Source organism: Equus caballus, chromosome 3 (assembly GCF_041296265.1).
Source record: "Equus caballus isolate H_3958 breed thoroughbred chromosome 3, TB-T2T, whole genome shotgun sequence".
In the NCBI taxonomy this organism is placed as follows: Eukaryota; Metazoa; Chordata; class Mammalia; order Perissodactyla; family Equidae; genus Equus; species Equus caballus.
This window is the reverse complement of record NC_091686.1, coordinates 54,819,736-54,840,990: the sequence shown is the minus strand read 5'-3', so window position 1 is coordinate 54,840,990 and position 21,255 is coordinate 54,819,736. Positions and strand designations below refer to the sequence as shown.

Below are 21,255 nucleotides of genomic sequence, written 5' to 3'. Positions count from 1 at the left end.
GGGAGGCGACTGGGAAAAAGCTAAATGGGTCCAACTCTGTAAATGAGGATGAAACATCTTTTAAATAAAAAGAATAAAAGAAAAGTCTAAATACTGAGACCTAGATGAATTGATCTCTAGCTTTATAAGAAGGATAATGCCACTAGAACATAAATCAAAGTCCATGATAGCCCACTATGGATTCTTCCAAATAGAGCATCCAGTAGACAGCATTTGGATGTAGCCCTTCACCAAAAAGTTTACTTTCACTGGAAAGATCTTTTCACTCCCGTCCGCATGCATTTGCATCTTGGCAAAAAGGCTACATCCCTCCACCTCTAACTCTGATGCAAGGTCCTGTAGGCCAGTTCACGAGAGGAGGAGCTGAGAAGGCACGTGTGGGCCATCGCAAAACACACCACCAGGAGACACCCTGGACCACCACATTCTAAAAAGGAAGCTTTGTAGAAACAGAATTTTTAGGTTAGTGTTTTATAAATAAGTTTGATTCATATATTTTTTAAATGGTTATAAAAATCATTGCCCCAGTTTGGACTATGTGCTATATGGTTACCCTAATAGAAGAAATTGTTTAGTTGGGAAATACAACATGTTTGAGCAGAAAGTTGCACTTGATTTAGTCAGACTCTAGAAATCAGTCACACAGTGGGAGAAAATTTCAGTAGGAAGCGTACATTAGGATCATTTTCATAAACATCTCAAAGGTTGCTGCAGCCTCCTCTGGCTTTTTAAATCACCACAGCCTATTTATTCTCCCTCAGAAAAGTTTTTCGAATCAATTTCCTCTGTTCCCACAGCCATTTTTTAAAATTTTAAAATGCCGTATCTCATCAGCATCACTTTGATACAACTACACCATAACATTTCTGAAACAGATTTGATTATGTTACTTTCCTGCTTATTGCCTTTAAGTCTCAGGCTCTACAGATGGGCTTCAAGGGATCTGTGATCATCTACATACTTGTATTTTAATTTTGAGAGTACAGACACTGAAGTGAGCATCTATTGTACTATTTTTAAACTTTAAGAATAAAAACTGTTGACCTCTACAGTTAGACTAAATTCCAAACTCCTCAACACGGCTTTCAACGTTTTTCAAAGTCAAATTTCATACTAGCCTTATCTCCATTAGAGAACTTCAATTCTAGCCTTGTTGCTCAAGTAGGCTGGATAACGGCCCCCAAAGATGTCCACATCCTGGACCCCAGCACCTGCGAATATGCTACCTTTCCTGGCAAAAAGGATGTTTTGCAGGTATGATTAAATTAGGGATCTTGAGATGGGGAGATTATCCTGGATTATCTGGGGCCAATCTGATCACAGTGGTCCTTGTAAGAAGGAAGCAGGAGGGTCAGAGTCAGAGTGTGACAATGGAGGAGGAAATGTAGTCAGAGAGACTTGAAGATGCAAGGCTGCGGGTTTGAAGATGGAGGAAGAGGCCACAAACCAAGAAATGAAGGTGGCCTCTGGAAGCTGGAAAAGGCAAGGACTCCCCTAGGGTGTCAAGAAGGACCTCAACTTTAGCGCAGTGAAACTGAGTTCAGATTCCTGACGTCCAGAAGTGTAAGGTAATAAAGTTCTGTTGTTTTAAGGCACTAAGCTGGTGGGAATCTGTTATAGCAGCAATAGGAAGCTAATACAGTGTGGTTCCACAAATTAAATAAGGTATGCATTTTCCCACCTCAGAATCTTGTTCATAATCTTGTATTTGCCAGAAATGTCCTTGTCTCCTTTGTCTACTTGGCAAACTCGTGCACATTCTTCAACACCCTGCACCAACGTCACTAGCATTCCTGAGGAACATTGCTCCTCCTGTGCACATATGCCTGGTTTAAACCACTAGCCTGTTTATACATGGCATTATTATTGTCTGCAAACCTGCCTTTTCAGATTGAGAACTTTTTGAGGGACAGGGCAGTATCGTATTCTATTCCCTTGTAAGCTTCATAACATAAATATTTGTACAATTAATGAATTAAATATATGGTGATAAACCTTGGGTTGCTCCTGGAAGCACTTCAGGACTCTTTTCAAAGTTAGGACAAGGGGCTGGCTCCATGGCATAGTGGTTAAATTCAGTACATTCCACTTTAGCAGCCTAGGATTGCAGGTTTGGATCCCGGGCACAGACCTACACCACTTGTCAGCCATGCTGTGGCAGCAACACATATAAAGTAGAGGAAGACTGGCAACAGATGTTAGCTCAGAGCTAATCTTCCTTAGCAAAAAAAAAAAGAAGAAGAAAAGAAAAAAAGAAATGTTAGGACAAGAAATAGGGATTACATGAGTGTCATGAGAAAAAGAGTTGTAAAGTGTGAACATGGATATGATTTCTAAGGGATTTCAGAGAAAAAAGTTCAGAGACTTGAAAAAGGAAAAAATCAAGAATAATAAAGATAGGGTGGCGGACACGGGTGAAGGTAGCCAAAGGGTACAAACTTCCAGTTGTAAATTAAGTCTCAGGGATGTAATGTACAGCATGGTGACTGTAGTTAACAATACTGTATAACTGAAAGCTGCAGAGGGTAGATTTTAAAAGTTCTCATCACAAGAAAAAAAATGTGTAACCATGTGAGGTGATAGATGTTAGCTTATTGTGGTGATCATTTTGCAATACATACATAAACTAAATCCTGTTGTACACCTAAAACTTATATGTCAATTATATCTCAAAACTGCAAGAAAAATACAAAAAGAACGCAGTAAGAAGGAAGAAACAAGTAGAAGTATAGCACTGTCCCTCATTTTCAACCTTTTTATATCAGGAAGAATCCACTGCATTTTTCAAATCTTACTTCTTATTTCGAGAATCTTGAAATTCTTGCAGCAATTACTTTTGGTTTTTTAAGTAAGAATCCAGTACAATAAAATTGGTTTTTTATTTAAAAATTAAAAATATATATATATATATGACCTATGGCTGGCACAGTGCCTAACCCACTGCAAGCCCATAACAGGATATTTTTTCTTTAAATTATTTTATTGAGGTCATAGTGGCTATAACGATGTGTAAATTTCAGGTGTACATTATATTTCAGCCTCTGTATAGACTGCATTGTATTCACCAAGGGATTTATATTCTTTAAAAAAAATCCAGAAAAATAAAAGCAAAACCAAAAAACTTCTTTTGCATAAAAAATAAGCAAATAAGAAAATAGTCTTATTAACTGAGTAATTTCCAGAACAAGATTTAAAAGATGTTTTGACTTATGAGGAGGTAAAGGGAACAGTCACTAACATTTGTTTATTGCCAAAGGCTTTCATGTACAGTCTCATTTAGTTATCTCAACAATTCCACAGTATAGGCTTTACTCATGTTTGTCCAATGAGAGACTGAGGCTCAAGAGAGGTTCAGACTCACACAGCCAGGAATGGACATAGCTGGGTTTCAAACCCATGCTTCTCTGACAGAAACCTATGTTCTCACAAACACGCTAAATTAAGATCAGTAAACCCCTCTCTTTGGATCACACTTGATTTCCAATTGTGACTAGGCTAAGGGCAATGACGTATTGAACATCAGTGCCAGTTCTAAGGTATAAATTGTGAACCAATATTACAACTGAGAAAAATATTATAGAAGAGGTACCCTCGAGAGTTTATGTTTTTAAAATTATTAGCAAGTGCTTTTTCCTGTATTATCTCATTCAATCAACATGAAAAAAAGCTAGGATATGAATGCCATCATTCCCATTTTATAAAAAAAATATTGAAACTCAAAAATCAAATTATTTGCCCAATCGCACAGCTGGAAAGATGTACAACCAGCATAGACAACAAGATTTCACTTATTTATTCATTTAACAACCAAATATTTACCTAGAGAATATCACGTGTCATGTACCATTGTAGACACTATGTTCCTCTCTAGTGGATTTTTTTACGGATATAATTTATAATCCTAAATGCCTTAAAACTCACATGAGTCATAGTTTGCTAGGCTATCATGGTCTGTTAGGAAAGATAGAGGGGACATTGCTTTAGGACTCTTGTACACCCACGTGGCAGTTAACCGTTTAATAACATCCCACATTACTATAGCTGCCATAGTTTGTTATTTACAGATGTGAATTGTTGCTAAGTCTCTATTTTACATATAACAATGTTTGTTCCCCCTCATCAGGGTATAACAAAACTCCTAGTGGTCAAGCAATTAACTACTGCAGCCTGAGCCATTTACATCAAAGAGTCTCAAACTGTGCAAAAGGGAGGGAATCCTGCCATCCCAATAAACAAGAAAATAGAAGGAAAGTAGGTTAACTTCTCAATGCTATATATGGAAGATATATCCGAAAAAACTAAATACTCTTCTGTGACTATAGCAATAATAAATTAACTAAAACCACCTATTAATAAAAAAAAGAGAAACTTCAGAACAGACATGGTCAGTGCAAAATTAACTCCTGTGTTGTAGTAATTGATATTATTACATAAATTAGCCTGTTTCTTTTTAACATTGTTGGAAGCAAACAACCAACTGAAGTGAGAAATTTATTTAAAAGTCTAGTCAGCTTTAAAATGATGACTTTAACAATCCCATAAATGTGTCCTTATCAGGCAATCAAGGCAGTGCATGTCCATTTTAGCACACTGTTGCTAGGGACTTTCCAAGCTGTTGGCTAGATTCCACTGTTACATCCCCAAAGGAGAAGAACATAATGCAGAAGATAAGGGAGAGGGGAAACAAATTTGTGAATCTTTCAGGCTTAAGTGTAGAGGGGAAAGGGTTAGGGAAAATTTGAAAAGCCAAGGAAAAAGAGATAGTTATTACCTACCAACTTTCAGAATTGAAAAGTCAGGGTTTAGGTTGAGAGATATAATACATACAAAAAATAGGCAGGGCAGAGATATACCCCTCTCTCCAATTTTTATGGTTTTTAAACCTTATAAAGGAGAATAAAGATAATAAACTAGGGTATATTTCAAATATATTTCCAAAAAGATGACTACTTGAAGACTGTCAATTGCATCATACCCACATTTTACATCTTTACCCTCCCCTTCAGATACCTGTAATCAGGCTAAAAATCTGCCCAAAACACAGTACATGTAATATGCTGTGATTTAGGGTTAAAGCAAAGAATTTCGAATGTGCATCTGGTTTTGATTAACGAAATGAGAATTTTCAATAGACAATTCTGACGTGGTTTTGTGCATCTCCTTACAATTACAAACACAGATAATCTACTCTCAGAAATACCCTAATCATTACACGTGTATGAAATAACCTAGCCCTTCCCACTGTTGTTGTCTTAGCTCTCTATAGCTCCTTTAAAAGCCCCCTTTCTTAGAGGGTTGAGAGAATGCAAGTATTTCCTTCTAGTCAAAAGATGTAGGAACTAATAAAGTTATAGCTAGTATTTACTTAGAGCTTATTATGTGTTGGGTATTCTGCAAAGCAATTTATACATACTATTTCAGTTCATCCTTACAACAAAACCAAAATCAGTATGATTTTTATTCACATTTTCCAGATGTGAAAGATTTTATATAACCAGCCAGAGATTCCATGCTAGTAGGTGGCAGACAGAAGTACAAACCAGAGACTGTGTTTCCAGAACCCATAAAGTTTATTGCTAAGATGTACTGCCTGTCAGGTCTCTTAATTTTATTGTTCACATGCTTCCAAAACAATGGTTGAGATAATTATAATATAAAAAGAGAGTTACCGTTAAGATATTAAAATTAAAAAACACAATACATAAGAAAAAGAAAAGTACTAGTAATTAAAAACGAATTAGTTATAGCAATCAAGCACAAACTTAAGCTCACAGATTTGCACACGTCAATGATAAAATGGACATATCTAGTTCTTGTGTCAGATAAAAGGAAGCCAAATTTCATCTGGAAATTGTAACTTTTTTCTGACATTAAAGATAGCCAGAATTTCTCACATGAATCCTTAAGTAAAGTGACAGCATACCATGAGCAGTACCTTCAACATCAGTTGGGCTAAACACAGAGATGTTCCTCAGAAGGTTATTTCTCATGACTCCCCTCCAGGAAAGCCAGTGGCAGAACAGTAAATTGGAACATTTAACTCTTAATGTTGTAACTCTTATAACCCAATTAAAAACTGAACCAAGGATCTGAATAGATGTTTCACCAAAAGATATGCAAATGGTAAATAAGAACACAGAGTCATGCTCAAATTAGCCATCAGAGAACTGCCAATCAAACCACAAGGTGATGCCACTTCACATCCACTGGGATGGCTATACATCAAAAGACAGATAAGTGTTGGTGAGGATGTGGAGAAATTGGAGACTGCTATGATCTAAATGTTTGTGTCCCTTCAAAATCCACGTTGAACTCCTATATACCCAAAGTGACGGCATTAGGAGGTGGAGCCTTTGGGAGGTGCTTAAGTCAGGAGGGTGGAGCCCTCACTAATGGAGTTTGTGTTCTTATAAGAGAGACCCACAGAGATCCTTTGCCCTTTCTACCTTGTGGGGACACTGCCAGAAGGCACCACCTATGAATCAAGAAGTGAGCCCTCACCAGCCATCACACTGAATCTGCGGGTGCCATGATCTTGGACTTCCCCGTCTCCAGAACCGTGAGAAACAAATTCCTGTTGTTTAAGCTACCTAGCCTGTGGTATTTTGTTATAGCAGTCAAAACGGACTAAGACCGAGTCCTCATACATGTAAAAATGCAAACTGCTTTAGAAAATAGCCTCTCAAAAAGGTTAAACACAGACTTATCACATGACCCAGCAATCCTGACTCATACAGCTAAGAGAAATGAAAACATACGTCCAGACAAAAACTTGCAGGTGGATGTTCAGAGCATTATTCATAACAACCAAAGTGGAAACAACCTAAATGGCCATCAACTGATGAATGGATAAAATGCGTATATCCATGTAATGGAATATTACTCAGCAATAAAATGATGTACTGATACAGGCTACAACATGATGAACCCTGCAAACATTCAGTGAAAGAAGCCAGCCACAAAGGACACGTATTGCGTGATTCCATTTATACGACATGTCTAGAACAGGCAAATCCACAGAGACAAGTGAATGCCAAGGCCTGGGGAACAGGAGACAGGGCTGGGGGAAATGGGAATGACTGCTGATGCTGCGCGATTTCTTTTTGGATGATGAACCGCTCGAAAACTGACCAAAGCTGAATCTGAGAAATACCATCCGAGGTCTTTGAATCCAGCAGCATTGAAGCCAGGCGTTAATAACTGGCTTCCTCAAGCACGAGAGCCTCTCACTGAGGTAGGATTGCATCATATCTACCCAGATGAATTAGGGATGCTTCAAGGCTGAATGAGCTCATCTATGAGTGATTATTATTAAACTCCTGGATCATGGGTCCTCTGAGAATGTACTGAAAGCTACGAACAAGGTAGGGATGGTATTACCCTGATGAACGCAAATAAGTTCACAGACAACAGAGGCGGACTCTCTGTGACTGGGGTGAAACAAGACAAACAAGATCACTCTATAATCCTGCCTGAAGAGAAATTTAACAAGGCGGGAGGGCGACTGCTGTACAACCACAAAAATGACCAAACATCCCCTCTCCTGGCTCGCAGGAGTGACTATTGTTTCTTTTCCAGTGGTGACTCTAGCCTCTCTGTTCCTCTAGCTCCTAGATAAAAATTAACATGCCCCATAGCCGAATTGCCCCTGCTTTCTGATGGCACCCAGTCCAGAACAGACCCCCTACTTTCTTTTTTTGGGTCTAAGAGAGTCTTTATTTCTCCATTTTTGAAGAATAATTTCACTGCACACAAAATACTAGGTTAGTGGCTTTTTCTCTTACAATATATTTAACAGGAACAGTGCAAGGTGACATCCTTGCCTTATTTCTGATCTTAGGCGGAAAGCATGCAGTTTCTCATCATTAAGTATGTTACCTGTAGGTTTTTTGTAGATGCTCTTTATCAAGTTGAGGAAGTTCCCCTCTATTCCTAGCTTGCTGAGAGTTTTTACGATGAATGGGTGTTAGATTCTGTCAAATGCTTTTTCTGCATCTATTGACATGATTCTGTGATTTTTCTTCTTTAGCCTGTTGACGTGATGGATTACATTAATTGATTTCCAAATGTTGAACCAGCCTTGCATGCCTGGAATAAATCCCACCTAGACCCCCTACTTTCTTTAAACCTCCCTAAACTCACCTTAACCAAATCCTATAACAAGCTCCACCTGGCTCCCTCTTATTGCACCACTCCATGGTTTTGCAAGTTATGGGTCTCCTTTGCTACTGTTCGTTGTAAGCCCAATTTTGGCTACAGGTGTGTTCCTGGTGGTATCTGGCTGATGAGAATCAACAATATCATAAAATATTTATAATATGTTAATAAGGGCACTTATCTTACGTATGACTTCAGGTTCTCATTTTTAAAAGTATGTGCATACGTATATACACACAACCTATATGTAATTAATTGCATTGATACAAGAGAGAAAATAGATACACACCAAAACGTTAACAGCAGTTATCTCTGAATGTTGGTATTATTATTTTCCTTTTTTGCTTTTCTGTATTTCATATTTTCCATCAAAGATTGTATATAATTCAAGAAGCGGGGGAGAGGGAGGAGGAGGAAGAAAAACTCCCTCCCAAAATAATGTTATGAGAGAGGAATCTCAGAATATTGACAACCATTTTGAACATATGGTTTTCAAGCTTTAGCATATTAGAATCACTTGCAATGCTCAATGAAAATAGAGATTCCTGGGCCTCACCCATGGAGTGAGCCCCAGAACCTATGTTGGACCCCAGGTGATGCTAACTCATAAAGTCTGAGAAGCAACCTTGAGAAATGCAGCTTTGGGGACAAACTAGAACTTGAAGGATGTACAGAGTAACAGAGGAAGGAGAGGACCTCCAGGCTAAAGGAGAAGCACGAAGAAGCTAAAAGCATGAAGCCGCACATGTGGGGACAGCGAGAGTGCGTGCTCTGGTGCACAGTGCTCTCAGGAAACCTGATCCGACCAGCCGGACAGAACTGAGGGCCCTTTAAAGAGGTGGAAACTGGGCAGGTTTGGAAAGGTACAGTGGGACGTCTATCAATTTCACTAACGTTTCCCACCCACATGGCTGACACCAATCAGCAATTCACCGCTTTCTTTGATTTATAGCCACACGTTTTTCTGGAGGCAAGTCTAATTGTTCCTTAACCATTTCCACCAGGAATTTTCATTTTTTTTGACCCTATTAAATCGTTTCTACCCTCCTAGGAACTCATTCTCGTATTTTTGCCTATGCTGCCGATCAATTGAAAACCTACCACCAGCCAACAAAGGAAACATAAAATTAAGTTTAACAGTCCCCTAATGGGCATCTATATAACTCAAGAGTTTAAGAAATCACTATCTTCAAAATCAAGTTATCAACTTTTAAAAAAAGATATGGGATTTTCCAATGAGTAATCTGACCTTTCACTTGTGTCTAGAAATTCAAGTGGAAAAGTGTTCCTACCTCTCACCATTTAAAAGAAAATTTTTTATATTAAAAATGAATAATTTGGGCTTTTGTCTAAAATACAAAGTAAAGTAACTATAGAGCTAAAGACTTCAAAGAACAAGCTTTCATTTTACTGATGACAACTGTTTCATATCCTGTCCGCCCTAAAACACGGGCATCTCAAAAGAAAAATAATTTGTATTTTATCTGAATATTTTACGTCCCTTAAAGTGGGTGACAGCAAATGGTTTTTGTGAAAATTATTGATTTTCTGTCGGCAATATTTTTCAATTATTAACAAATACTATTTGATATTAAACTAGTTTAATACATATGGAATAATATCAAAAGTTTCACGTCCTCCTTTTAAGCCGAAGAGTTTAAGAAAGAGTAAGTAATTTATGCATCATAAAAATCTCCAAGTAAACGAGGATCAACGATAAAGTAAACGGAATCCCCCCCAAAAAACAGTTCAAGATTAAGAACTTACCTAGCGATGTCCTATTCTATTACAAAACTATTATGCATAAAGAATACTACTGAAAGTCAGGCCACATAAGGTATTTGCATGGATATTATCTCAGCAGAAAAGGTAATTTAGAGCTTGTAACAATGAAAAACATAAGCTACTTTCAGGTGATTTGGAATATTTTTCAGAAAACTCACATGCCCATGAACTAGATGCCGTGTCTAGTAAACACTGTTGCAGACTTAAGTGCTCTCATGACCAGAATGCCTTGTTGGTAGGTTAAGTCAAAAATTCCATTTTAATAAATGGCAACTTTAATTATGCAAAAATAATCACAATACACTTTTTCTTTTCATGTCTTTGAGTTAAATACTTAGATTGTGATGGTGCAAGCCAAGCATGTTGCTTTAAAGCCAGATAGACCTGGCTCAAATCCCCATTCTGCCACCTACATTTGAAAGATTCATATATTGTTTTAGCCTTTGTTTTCGTGTACATAAAATAGAGGTAACATCGACCTCAGAGTATTATTATAAGGATTAAGAGAGGTTGTATCTATGTAGAATGAAAGAGATACTGGTGGCAGAATTTCCCAAGGAGTGAAATGTCTTTTGATTAGAAATAAAGACAGTGAAGGGTAAAGGACATTAGAAAAAAGATAAAGAATACAAAATTGCTCTGCATAATAAAAATACAGAAAAAGAATCTTAACATTCCACAAGCAACTGAGAGGGAAGGAGAGAGGGGGCCCTGAGACAGAAAAATGCTGGCGAGAGAAGGGAGAGGATGGCATAGCAAGAGGGAGCAAGGCTGTGACCCAGAGAACTGACCATAGGAAGCTCCCTGTGGCCAGCCAGGCTCTTAATAAAACAAGTATGCTGGACATCCCCTTTCAAGGTTCCCCCCACCGCCCCTCCACCCAGTGCTTTAATGTATATCTACCACAATTAGTGACCCCTCCCCCCAACACAAAGGAAAAAGTCTGTTAGATAAAACTAGCTTGTGTAAAGACACAACTGTCTTGGGTAACCTCTTATCAAACGTCTGCTAAATACAACTGCCTTGTGTGAAGCGGTATTTTGAGGAAATCAGGGAATCTGGGCTGTGTTCCAGATTTGAATTTACACAAGGTGATGAAAAGGGAACAGCTGTAAGAGAGAAGACAGCAGCAACCTGGAGAATTCAGCAGAAATAGAGAAATGATGCCAGTGGTACCCAGAAGAAAAATGAAACCCCAGAGATATTGGGGGAGGGAGATAAGAGGTAGGGTTCATTTTATTTAAATGTGATGGAACTCAGTGATCCCAGTAGGCTGGAGGGCCAGGGGGGAAGCTTGGCTGCTAACATCTGATTACCGGCTGCCTCCTTTGGTTGGCAGTCAGTAAATGTTCTCTTCCCTGATGGGGAATGAATTACATATCAGATACAACTGTTTTCCTTACAAAATCAGGGAAAGGAGGCAAACCTTTAAAAGTGATATAAAACTAGCATGAAGTTGTACTTTACCCAAAATAGCTAACCAAGACCATCAAAACTGGTTGATATGGGGCGGGGGGAACCTACCTTCAGGAAGGCAACTGAGGAGTTTGGACGGGGCAGTCAGACAGTTGGAAAGCTTAGAATCAACACCTTTTCTGGAGAATGAACGCTCAGGTGTGTCAGTCCCCTTTGAAACATTCTAGCAACAATATGGCCTTGCAAATAAGTGACGAAGTACTATGCTACTTTGTGTTAACCAATAAGGTTAGACATTTACGTTCAGCTGTTAGAGAAACTTAACTCAAACTTCCATTTTTCAAGGTATTATACTAAAAAGAAGGAAAGAAAAGGCTAAACGCGTTTCCTCGGTAAACAGGGGCTGCAGGATGAAGGTGCACCGCTCCCTTCTCCCGGGAAGGCTCCGACGGCCCTTGGGGAACCGGGTCCGGGAAGAGGGAGAAGGCACGGTTCACGCAGCGGTTATTAGTACACAGGCGCCGGCATTCGCTCCATTTAGAATGCCAAAATAGAAACGTATGGTACCTCCATCTGAAACAAATCAGGGAGTCTCTCTCAAACTGCAATTACCTTTTTACTAGAGGGAAGCAGGAGTAAAGGGGCGGCAGGAAATTCATGAGGGAGCCTCCCACAGGCGTACGCGTCTTCTAGGGGCAGTCGGCTTTACACAGGGTCCCCTTCTACCGAGACCGTGGCTATTTATACTCGAGCACCCCACAGGGCGGGCGGGGAGACTCGATACCCAGCTTGAACGGCCCGTGCTGCGCCCCAGCCACCCAGGGCTTGCTCAAGTGGGTGTTGCAGAGCGTAAGCCTCAGCTCCTATCCTGAACGCAGTCCCCTCGGGGAGCCAGCATGCCTGCCCTTGGCCAGCAGCCTAGTCCGCTCGTTCCTACCGTGGCTCATGATCCCTGCTCAGGCTGGTCCTGTCCCGGCAGGTGGGCGCGGGGCTCCCGGGAACCGGCGCTGGGAGGCGCGGGCGCTGGGGCAGCTATCTGTAAACACGCTCCACGTGCGCTCGCCCAGCCCCATTCGTAGCTCGCTCGGGGCACCTGAGGCTGCGCCGCTTATCTCGCGAGCCCGCAGAGGGTGCGATTTTTATTCCACCTGAGGATGGAGGAAGCCTCGCCTGCAGAGCCGAGCCCCTGGGAGAAGGGCCAAGACAGGGTGAGCTTGTACCGCCCCCTGCTGGCCGGCGAAACAGCCGGGAGGCTGGAGCCGCCCGACCAGGAGCAGAACCCACGCGGCGCTGAGGGGACGCGACAGCGGTCGGCCCCGCCCCCGCCCGCGCGCGCGCGCCGAAGTCCCCGCCCCCGGGCCGCGCGCGCTCGCCCGCGCAGGCCCCGCCCCCTCGCCGACACAACGTTCCTGCGGGGGCGCGCGCGTGCTCCCTAATCCCCCGCCTTCCGGCTCCGGCGGCGCCGCTCGCCCCTCGCCGCCGCCGCGCTGCTCGTGTCAGCGTCCCTCCGGTGACTCCATTTGCTCGCAGGGCGGTGTGGCAGCCGCGCAGGCAGGCGGAGAGCAATGCCCCCGGCCCGCGGACTGGCTTGCCCTGCGCCCGGCGGCCGCTCGCGGGCTGGCTGGCTGCGGCGGTGACACCCCGGTCGCCCTCCGCGTGAGCAGAGACGTCCCGCGCTCCGGAGCTCGCCCCGGGGAGAGGCCCTCGCCCCCACGGCTTCTCTCTCACCTCTTAATTTCAGGAGGTAGGCAATTCAGCTCCCGCGCTCTGTGACTCCAGATAATGCCTAAGAGCATTATTGTCGTATTTAGCCATCACGTTGATAGGAGGCGTTAATTTTCTCAACATAGTTGCAGGATAGATGTGGGTAATGCCACAGACCCTGATATTGAAAAAAAAATGTTTTTGGTATTTTCCTTTAGGTTGCGGAGGGTCCGAGTGCCTATACAACCCCCACAGGAACTACTTCTGTTGGCCCATCGAGGATCATCTTTCACCAGGATTATTGTAACATCTTCACTGAGCCTTCCACCCCATACCTTCTACCATGAGTCCTGATTTCTACCAATGAAGTTTTTTAATGCTTTCTTTAATCATGTGACACCACCTCTTGTCCACCTTTTTCCTTTCCAGCTGGCAAATACATTAGGTATCAGTTAGTGTGTGTTAGAGTACAAAGTTTCCTGCCTGTCCCCTTTCACATTATTGGCATCGCTCACTTCTGTCCAGCTCGTCTTCCCTTGCCTGTGATTTCCATAACCACTCACTTTGTAACCCATAGCAGCCCTTGCCTAGAAGAGCCAGCATTCCACACCATGCACTGCCTGACAAAGACAACAGTCAGGGGGTGAGTTTTCCCCTTGTATTTCCTGTGTGTTAAATCTGCAAGTCCTCTCTTGACTTAAACTATTTATTCCCTAGCACATTTCCCCAAATACTTGCACCTGCGTCCTCCTTCCTTTAGCAAAGAAGCTCAGCCTAATGTTGGCAAGAAGAATCGAGTATGCAGTAGGACGGCTTTAGAGACTTTGCGGGTTCACTATTGGTTGCAATCTCCATTGAGATTGCAGTTCATGAAAAGACCTTAAACTAAGTGAGGAGGATGAAAGAGAGAAGATAAGGTTAAGTGAAGCTAGTTTTTGCTGTAGGAACTTTGTAAGTTTTAAGATAGCAAGGTGAAGAGAGTCACATAGGCCTTGCCTGGAAATTGGCCAGCATACTGTCCATCTAGGTCCTAGGGCTACAGGGGAAGGATCTTAAAAGCCCGTTGTCTAGTCTCATTGTGTTCAAATCCAAGTTAAATATCTTGTTCTGGTAATCGCCTAAAATACGAGAAAGTTAAAATGTTGGGGAAACGTAAGCGTGTAGTGTTGACAATTAAGGACAAGCTTGAGATTATTAAGAAACTTGAGGAAGGCATATCTTTCAAAAAACTTTCTGTGGTGTATGGAATTGGGGAATCCACAGTTCGTGACATTAAAAAGAACAAAGAAAGGATAATAAACTATGCAAACAGTTCAGATCCTACTAGTGAGGTATCCAAACGTAAATCCATGAAGTCATCGACATATGAAGAACTGGATAGAGTTATGATAGAGTGGTTTAACCAACAGAAAACAGATGGGATTCCAGTGTCTGGAACAATTTGTGCAAAACAAGCCAAGTTCTTTTTTGATGCATTGGGGATGGAAGGTGATTTTAATGCATCCTCTGGCTGGCTAACTCGATTTAAGCAGCGCCACGGTATTCCAAAGGCGGCTGGTAAAGGAACAAAATTAAAAGGAGATGAAACGGCTGCCAGTGAATTTTGTGGTAACTTTCAGGAGTTTGTTGAGAGAGAGAATCTACAACCAGAGCAAATTTATGGTGCTGATCAAACTGGATTGTTCTGGAAATGTCTACCATCTAGGACCTTAGCCCTTGAAACTGAGCAGACTACTTCTGGTTATAGGTCAAGCAGAGAGAGAATCATTATTATGTGCTGTGCAAATGCCACAGGCTTACACAAACTTAATCTTTGTGTTGTGGGAAAAGCAAAAAAACCCCGTGCATTCAAAGGAGCTGACCTTTCAAACCTTCCTGTAACTTATTTCAGTCAAAAAAGTGCATGGATAGAACATTCTGTTTTCAGACAGTGGTTTGAGAAATACTTTGTGCCACAGGTACAGAAGCATTTGAAATCCAAGGGGCTTCTAGAAAAAGCAGTGCTTCTTTTGGATTTTCCCCCAGCACATCCACATGAAGAATTGTTGAGTTCAGATGATGGCAGAATAGTTGTGAAATACTTGCCACCAAATGTCACAAGTCTTATTCAACCTATGAGCCAGGGAGTTCTAGCAACAGTAAAAAGATACTACCGAGCAGGACTTCTCCAGAAATACATGGATGAAGGAATTGACCCAAAAATGTTTTGGAAGAACTTAACAGTGTTGGATGCCATTTATGAAGTATCAAGAGCTTGGAACATGGTAAAATCAAGTACTATAACAAAAGCATGGAGAAAACTTTTCCCTGGCAGTGAAGAGAATTCAGGCATGAACATTGATGAAGGAGCCATTTTAGCAGCTAACTTAGCAACGGTTTTGCAGAATACAGAAGACTGTGAACACGCTGACATTGAGAATATTGATCAGTGGTTTGAATCTCCGAGTAATGACTCAAGCTGTCAGGTGCTGACTGACAGTGAAGGTGCAGAGGACCAGGCCAAGCCTGCTGAACAAAAACTTTCCACTAAGACCAGAAAAACAGAACTGAATCCAGAGAAGCATATTAGCCATAAAGTTGCACTTGAATGGACTGAAAATTTGCTGGATTATCTAGAACAACAAGATGACATGCTTCTGTCTGATAAACTGGTATTGCGGAGGCTTAGAACGATAATAAGAAGAAAACAGAAGATCCAGAATAACAAAAGTCATTAATGCTCCTAAGGGTCTCAGTGTATTTGCATCTTTATGACTTTATCTGCAGTGGAACTTAATTATGTTATTTGAAGTGCTGTGGATTTCAACGCCAAATACATTTTATAAATGATTTTAGGATTAGATGCCATTTTGGATTACTGGAATTACTGCTCTTTAATGTCAACTCTAGTAAATGAGCATTGACATATAACTTGTCTGTCTACTGTTTGTACTCTGTATTATACTACTTACATCATAAGGTACCTGAGGCCGGGATCTTGTGTCTGTTTTGTGCCTGAATTTCATTGTGTTTAATAGAGAACCATGTGCACTATAGGCAATCAATAAATTTTACTTAAATTGAATTTTTATGACTTTCTCTGAACTTCAGTTTCCAAATTGAAATTGGTTGGGGTTAAGTTTCCATTTCCATGATTTATCCATCTGCTGGAATGTTTAGAACTCAGCAAAGATTATGCTTGAAGTATTTTACTGTGAAAGGAGAGAACTGAAGGAAAATGGTCTAAAGCCTTAAATTGGCGTGCCATACCGATGGTATTTGGGCAGTCAGCAATTCAGATTGGCCATCTCTGAGTGTAAAGAAGGAAGAAAATATAAGGTTAAAATATCCTCGGGAAAGGGTTTGCACTTGTTTTATTCCATTTGACAACAAGGAGAATTCCTTCATCGTCATGGAAAGAATGCCATCCCTGTTCCAGAAAAACAGATTTCAGTTCCCAAACGATTGCGATAAGAAGAGATAAGGGTAAAATTTTTATTATCTGTCATTTTGATCATTTAGTATCGTTTAGATACGTCAGAAGTGTTTCTCTTTCATAAGCTATTTGATATGAGGATGTCATTTGCTTTCATGTAGCATATTTTTCTGTGAGAACTAATACTGAGAATATAAACAAGCATATAATTTGTGGACCATCATATAAACAGTGGACTGACATTAGACAGAACCTGAGGAAGTACCAATAGAGGAGTATGGGTTGTTGTGTGACCACAGGCAAGTTACTTAACTCATCTGTAAAACAGAAGTAATACCTGCCTCAGAGAGTTTTTATGAGGACTAAATGAGTTAGTATCTGTATTTTAAATAATATGGACTTAGAACAGGGCCTGGCTCTGAATAAGTCGTCTTTGGGTGTTAGCCACTGTTACTGAGTTGTAGAAATTGAGTTTCAGAAGATGCTCAACAGATCTAGTGTGTGACTCACCCCTGGTGTGGCTGCACTGGGAAAACCCTTTAAAGGGAAGTGAGATAAGAGATACATGTAACTAGTTTCAGCTGAAATGCAATAATAATTTATTTCAATGAAAACTGAAAGGTTGCTCCAACTTAGAAATCACTTACTGGGCCTGGCCCCATGGTTAAGTTTGCGAGCTCTACTTCAGCAGCTCTGGGTTTGCTGGTTTGGATCCTGGGCATGGACCTACACACTGATCATCAAACCATGCTGTGGCAGCGTCCCACACAGGAGAACTAGAATAACTTGCAACTAGGATATACAACTATGTACTGGGGCTGTGGGGAATAAAAGTAAATCACTTACTGACCCTGTACTGCTAGGCACAGAGAAGAATGCAGGCATGTTTAAGTCATCTTAGGTTGAATTATAAAAGGAAATGGGAATTGAATTGTAAATTCTTTGCTCCAGGCCTGTTAATAAAATCAATAGATGTGGAGTTGGTTCATAGAAGAGAACCTGTGTTACTAATATTGGCATAATTTGCTGAAGTAATAAAATACCTTTCAAGTAGATAAGAGAGCAGTAAGCAGAACGCTTGGAATATTTTATCATACTAAAGTAACATAGGATCAGTGAAAATGAGAGCAAAAGAAATGTCGCAGGGACCCTGGTTACAGTAACTAGGCCCAGCCATGTATAGGAAGCTTCACGGTGATTTGATAGGAGATCTGAGAGCCTGTCTCTGACGCCCCTTCGTGAGGCTGTCCTTAAAGCTGAGAATTCTGCCTTGGGAACCAAGGCTTTGGGTTTGAGAAAGGCATTTTTAGGAAACCTCTAAGCATGCACGTTTTTGGGGACAAATTCATACATTATTATTAACATACCTTCCTTAATCTACACAGTTAATTTCACCTACCAGATAGGCGTGAGGAAGTGAGACTGCGTGGATGAGTCCTGAGGTTTGGCTTCCGGGAGACTAAGGGATTCTGAAACTTGATAATGGTAATACTGCTTTGCATTTGTCACAGAACTTTTTGCTAACAAAACTCAAACTTCCTCCAGTCATGACGTTGAAATGGTTTAATTCTGCGTTTTATCATAAATGGTAATTTAACCTGTGCATTCTAATTCCATAATTCAATGTAATACAAAAACCTTTTCCCCCTCTCAGGTATTGTAGTATATTAATTAGATCCTCTAGGAAGGTGCATCATGTTATCCTGGTTAACCACATGCTCCTCGTATGTATCTTAGTTTGAGAAGTACAGAAATGACGTGCTCTCATTTGACTTTGCACCTTGAAGGAAATGTCCACAAATCTATTGATTGTCATTTGTAAAAGTCATATTTTAAAAGAGGACTTGAAAGACTAACAACTCAGACCAAGTGGAAAGTATTTGGCAACTAAGAGTGTCGTTTATTTTTTAATTGCATAGTGGAAATGTTTATTTCCTAATTCAGTCTCAGTAATACAGGGGTTGATTGAAAAACTTGGACTGCTCAATAAATACAGTGGAACTGGCAGGACCCAGATCAGTAGCCACAGTCAGTTCAAGCTGAATTAGAGGATTATAATGGCTCTCTTTTCAATCTACCTTCAGACTAAGCCGTGTGGTCACTTCCTCATGAATATCCCAGATTTAGGGAGGATCATGGTGGACTAAATGGCACAGCCTACATGAAGCAGGACACAGCTACTCAGAGACACTCTGCCTCCAGTGATGTGGCTAGGGATGGGCAGCCAAGGTCCTACAAATCAAAGGTGGGCCCTGCACGCCAAACTTCGGGAGGGCCATGTCTTTAGTATTTTCACAAAGGTGACCTTTTCTTATCTTAAATATATACTTTGTCTACATCCTAAGCAATCATATCTGCAAAATCACGTCTTGTGTGGCAATTGTGGTCTTTATCTAATTCAAGTTAAAGTAAATATAAAACAATTTTTTTTAACTCGACCATCTATAACCTAAAGTCGTCTTGCATACTACATTGGCACACTTTGAGAAACACTGGCCAAGCAGAAGTAGGGTTGCTGAAGGCTAACAGACTGGATTGCAAACACCAGCTTTTCTGCTTTCTGCCTAGATAAGCTTGGCAGCTTTCTGGACCTCTGAGCCTCGGTTTCTTCATATGTACAAGAGTGACAGGTTAAATGGGCATTGATCATAAACACCAGCTACTAATCAATCCTACTGCTGTTCCTTGAGAACCCCTGGTCTCTAGGCTTATCCTGGAGAATGTGTCACAGCCCTTCTCTCATAGTGACTCTGCACACCTCCACGGGGCCCGGGCATCCCTTTTGAGGTCCAGGGCACTGCCTCGTGACTGTAAATGCTGGCTGGGGTTTCTGCATAGCTGGGAGGGCAGCACAGAGTCCCCCAGGCTCCCAGAACTACAGCATATGCTGTCAGTCACCACAGGGGCCCATCAGTAAGAATATAAACAGGTGGGGCCTGCTCTAGCTGCAGTCTGGGATAACAGGACTCAAAGACTAATGGGTTCTTCTAAGCAGCTGAAGGCACACTTGGGAAATGATGAGCTTGTACACTATAAACAGAAATGCAAACAGCTTGTGCAAATGCACGGGGGAAACTGGAGGAGCAGACTTGGACCCAGACGTGAAGAGGCAGCTGCAGCAACACCAGCACCAGCCGTACCAGTAGTAGCAGCATCAGCACCAGCAGGACTGCCCACCATCTAACTGATGAGTCCAGGAGTCACTGGGCCTGGTTTGCCCAGCAACATCCTGGTTTACATTGGTTGTGGTTAATGTTAATGTTATCAGAGTAAGTGTTACAGTGCTCCTTTCACTCTCACATGTCCCAGCTTAGAAGAGAATGATTTCCCTTCCAATGACCCGGAAAAGGGAGATGATCTGATCAAAGTCACACAGTCACCAGGGGCCAAGAAGGGAGTGGAAGTTGCTTCTCAGCTCATGGCAAGGTGACTTAGTGCCTAAGGGCATGGGGCTCCCTCCAGACAATGAGCCTCTGTGGTCTGGACTGCGACCCCAATTCCACTTCATCCTGGAGCCCTGCACAGCCCGCCTCTTCGACACAGGTGGGGAGTCCCCTATTGAAAATCTGTCTCTCCTGGAGGACAAGGAGTGCTCCCAGTTCATGTGCTGAATGTCTGCTCTGTGCCAGGCACAATACTGGGTGTTTAACAAATCAACATCTATTTTGTGAAGTATAATACTTCACCCGTTTCAGAGGGAGCCCCCACAGGGAGCTGGCAGAGACCCAACCAAAGCATTGCTGTCTGAGACAAGGACAGAGGTCTCAACCCTTGCAGGAAGCTGCAGTCCTTTCTTCTCCCACGGGCATCCGGGCTGCAGGAATCCATGAGGCGCTCAGCCAAAGCCCTCCTTAAAACCATTTTTAGCATCCAGAAATGTGCTGGGTGTGTGTAATTCCCGAGAATGCTTCCACCAGCGTTATTCCCCAGGTGGCTGAGTATCATTGTATGTCCATCAGGCTCAGAAAATCCTTGGATGATGCTCCATACTGACAGGCTCAGTCATGATGAGGTCATCTTTTTAATTCCCTTCTGATCAAAAGATTGGGCTGGAGGGTGCTCCAGCCATGTCTCCACAGGTCACCTGGCTGGCTAACTTCAGGGGTGAGGGAGCCCATCCTTGTTTCCCGCCCGTCACTCTTCCTCCTCGTCCAGGTCGCCCCCAGCCCCAAGCCTGCCTGGCTCACAGGCCCATGTCAAGAACATATTGTTTAGTATAATTTAGGAATCCAGAAACTAAAGGTGCTATAAATGCATAATGCAATGTATAAGGGATACTGTCTTCAACACTTGTGGCCAACCTAAAGATGGATGTGAACATACTTAGTGTAGTCCCTTTATGGGACTTTAGGGGTGATTTATGAATATCCCTAGAACTTTGAACATAGACCCCTGAGGATGTTTATTTTCATAGTGATTCTAATGAGATTAGCAGCTGTTACCGCTGTAACTAATTAAATCTCTAGGGACATGGTATATTAGAGTTACAGATATTAAAGAAATCAGTGAGATTTTAGAACATTCAACTTTTTTTAAGTTAGAAGAGAAAAATTGTAAGATTCAGCCTTGTTAACCTATGAAGTAACCTCTGCAAAAAGTACTTTGTTCTCAAGGGAAGTCTTAACAGCTGACCTTGTAACCAAATCACATCTAATTTCTTCTAAGACCAACAAAAATGGTAGCTAATTCTTTCCTACATTTCAGAATATGTTGATCTCCTGGAACTTATTTACAAAGAAAACACAATTACCTTTGAGCCTAAAAAAAGACAAAGTAAA

General features: G+C 41.5%; 2 protein-coding genes across 7 annotated transcripts in view; one reads left to right on the top strand and one right to left on the bottom strand.

Moving 5' to 3' along the window:
• FAM13A (family with sequence similarity 13 member A) overlaps nt 1-12,686 on the bottom strand; it is a 316,899-nt gene extending 304,213 nt beyond the window's left edge. For all 6 annotated transcript variants that reach the window (XM_070263412.1, XM_070263416.1, XM_070263415.1 and 3 more), the window contains exon 1: nt 12,296-12,686. The gene's annotated coding sequence lies outside the window, so the exon portion shown is untranslated. The remainder of the gene's footprint in view (nt 1-12,295) is intronic.
• Nucleotides 12,687-16,126, top strand: TIGD2 (tigger transposable element derived 2). Its single transcript, XM_005608623.4, has 2 exons — nt 12,687-13,102; nt 13,281-16,126. The coding sequence occupies exon 2, from the start codon at nt 14,202-14,204 to the stop codon at nt 15,777-15,779; it is 1,578 nt and encodes a 525-aa protein (XP_005608680.2). The 5' UTR covers nt 12,687-13,102; nt 13,281-14,201; the 3' UTR covers nt 15,780-16,126.
• Nucleotides 16,127-21,255: the final 5,129 nt, after the last annotated feature.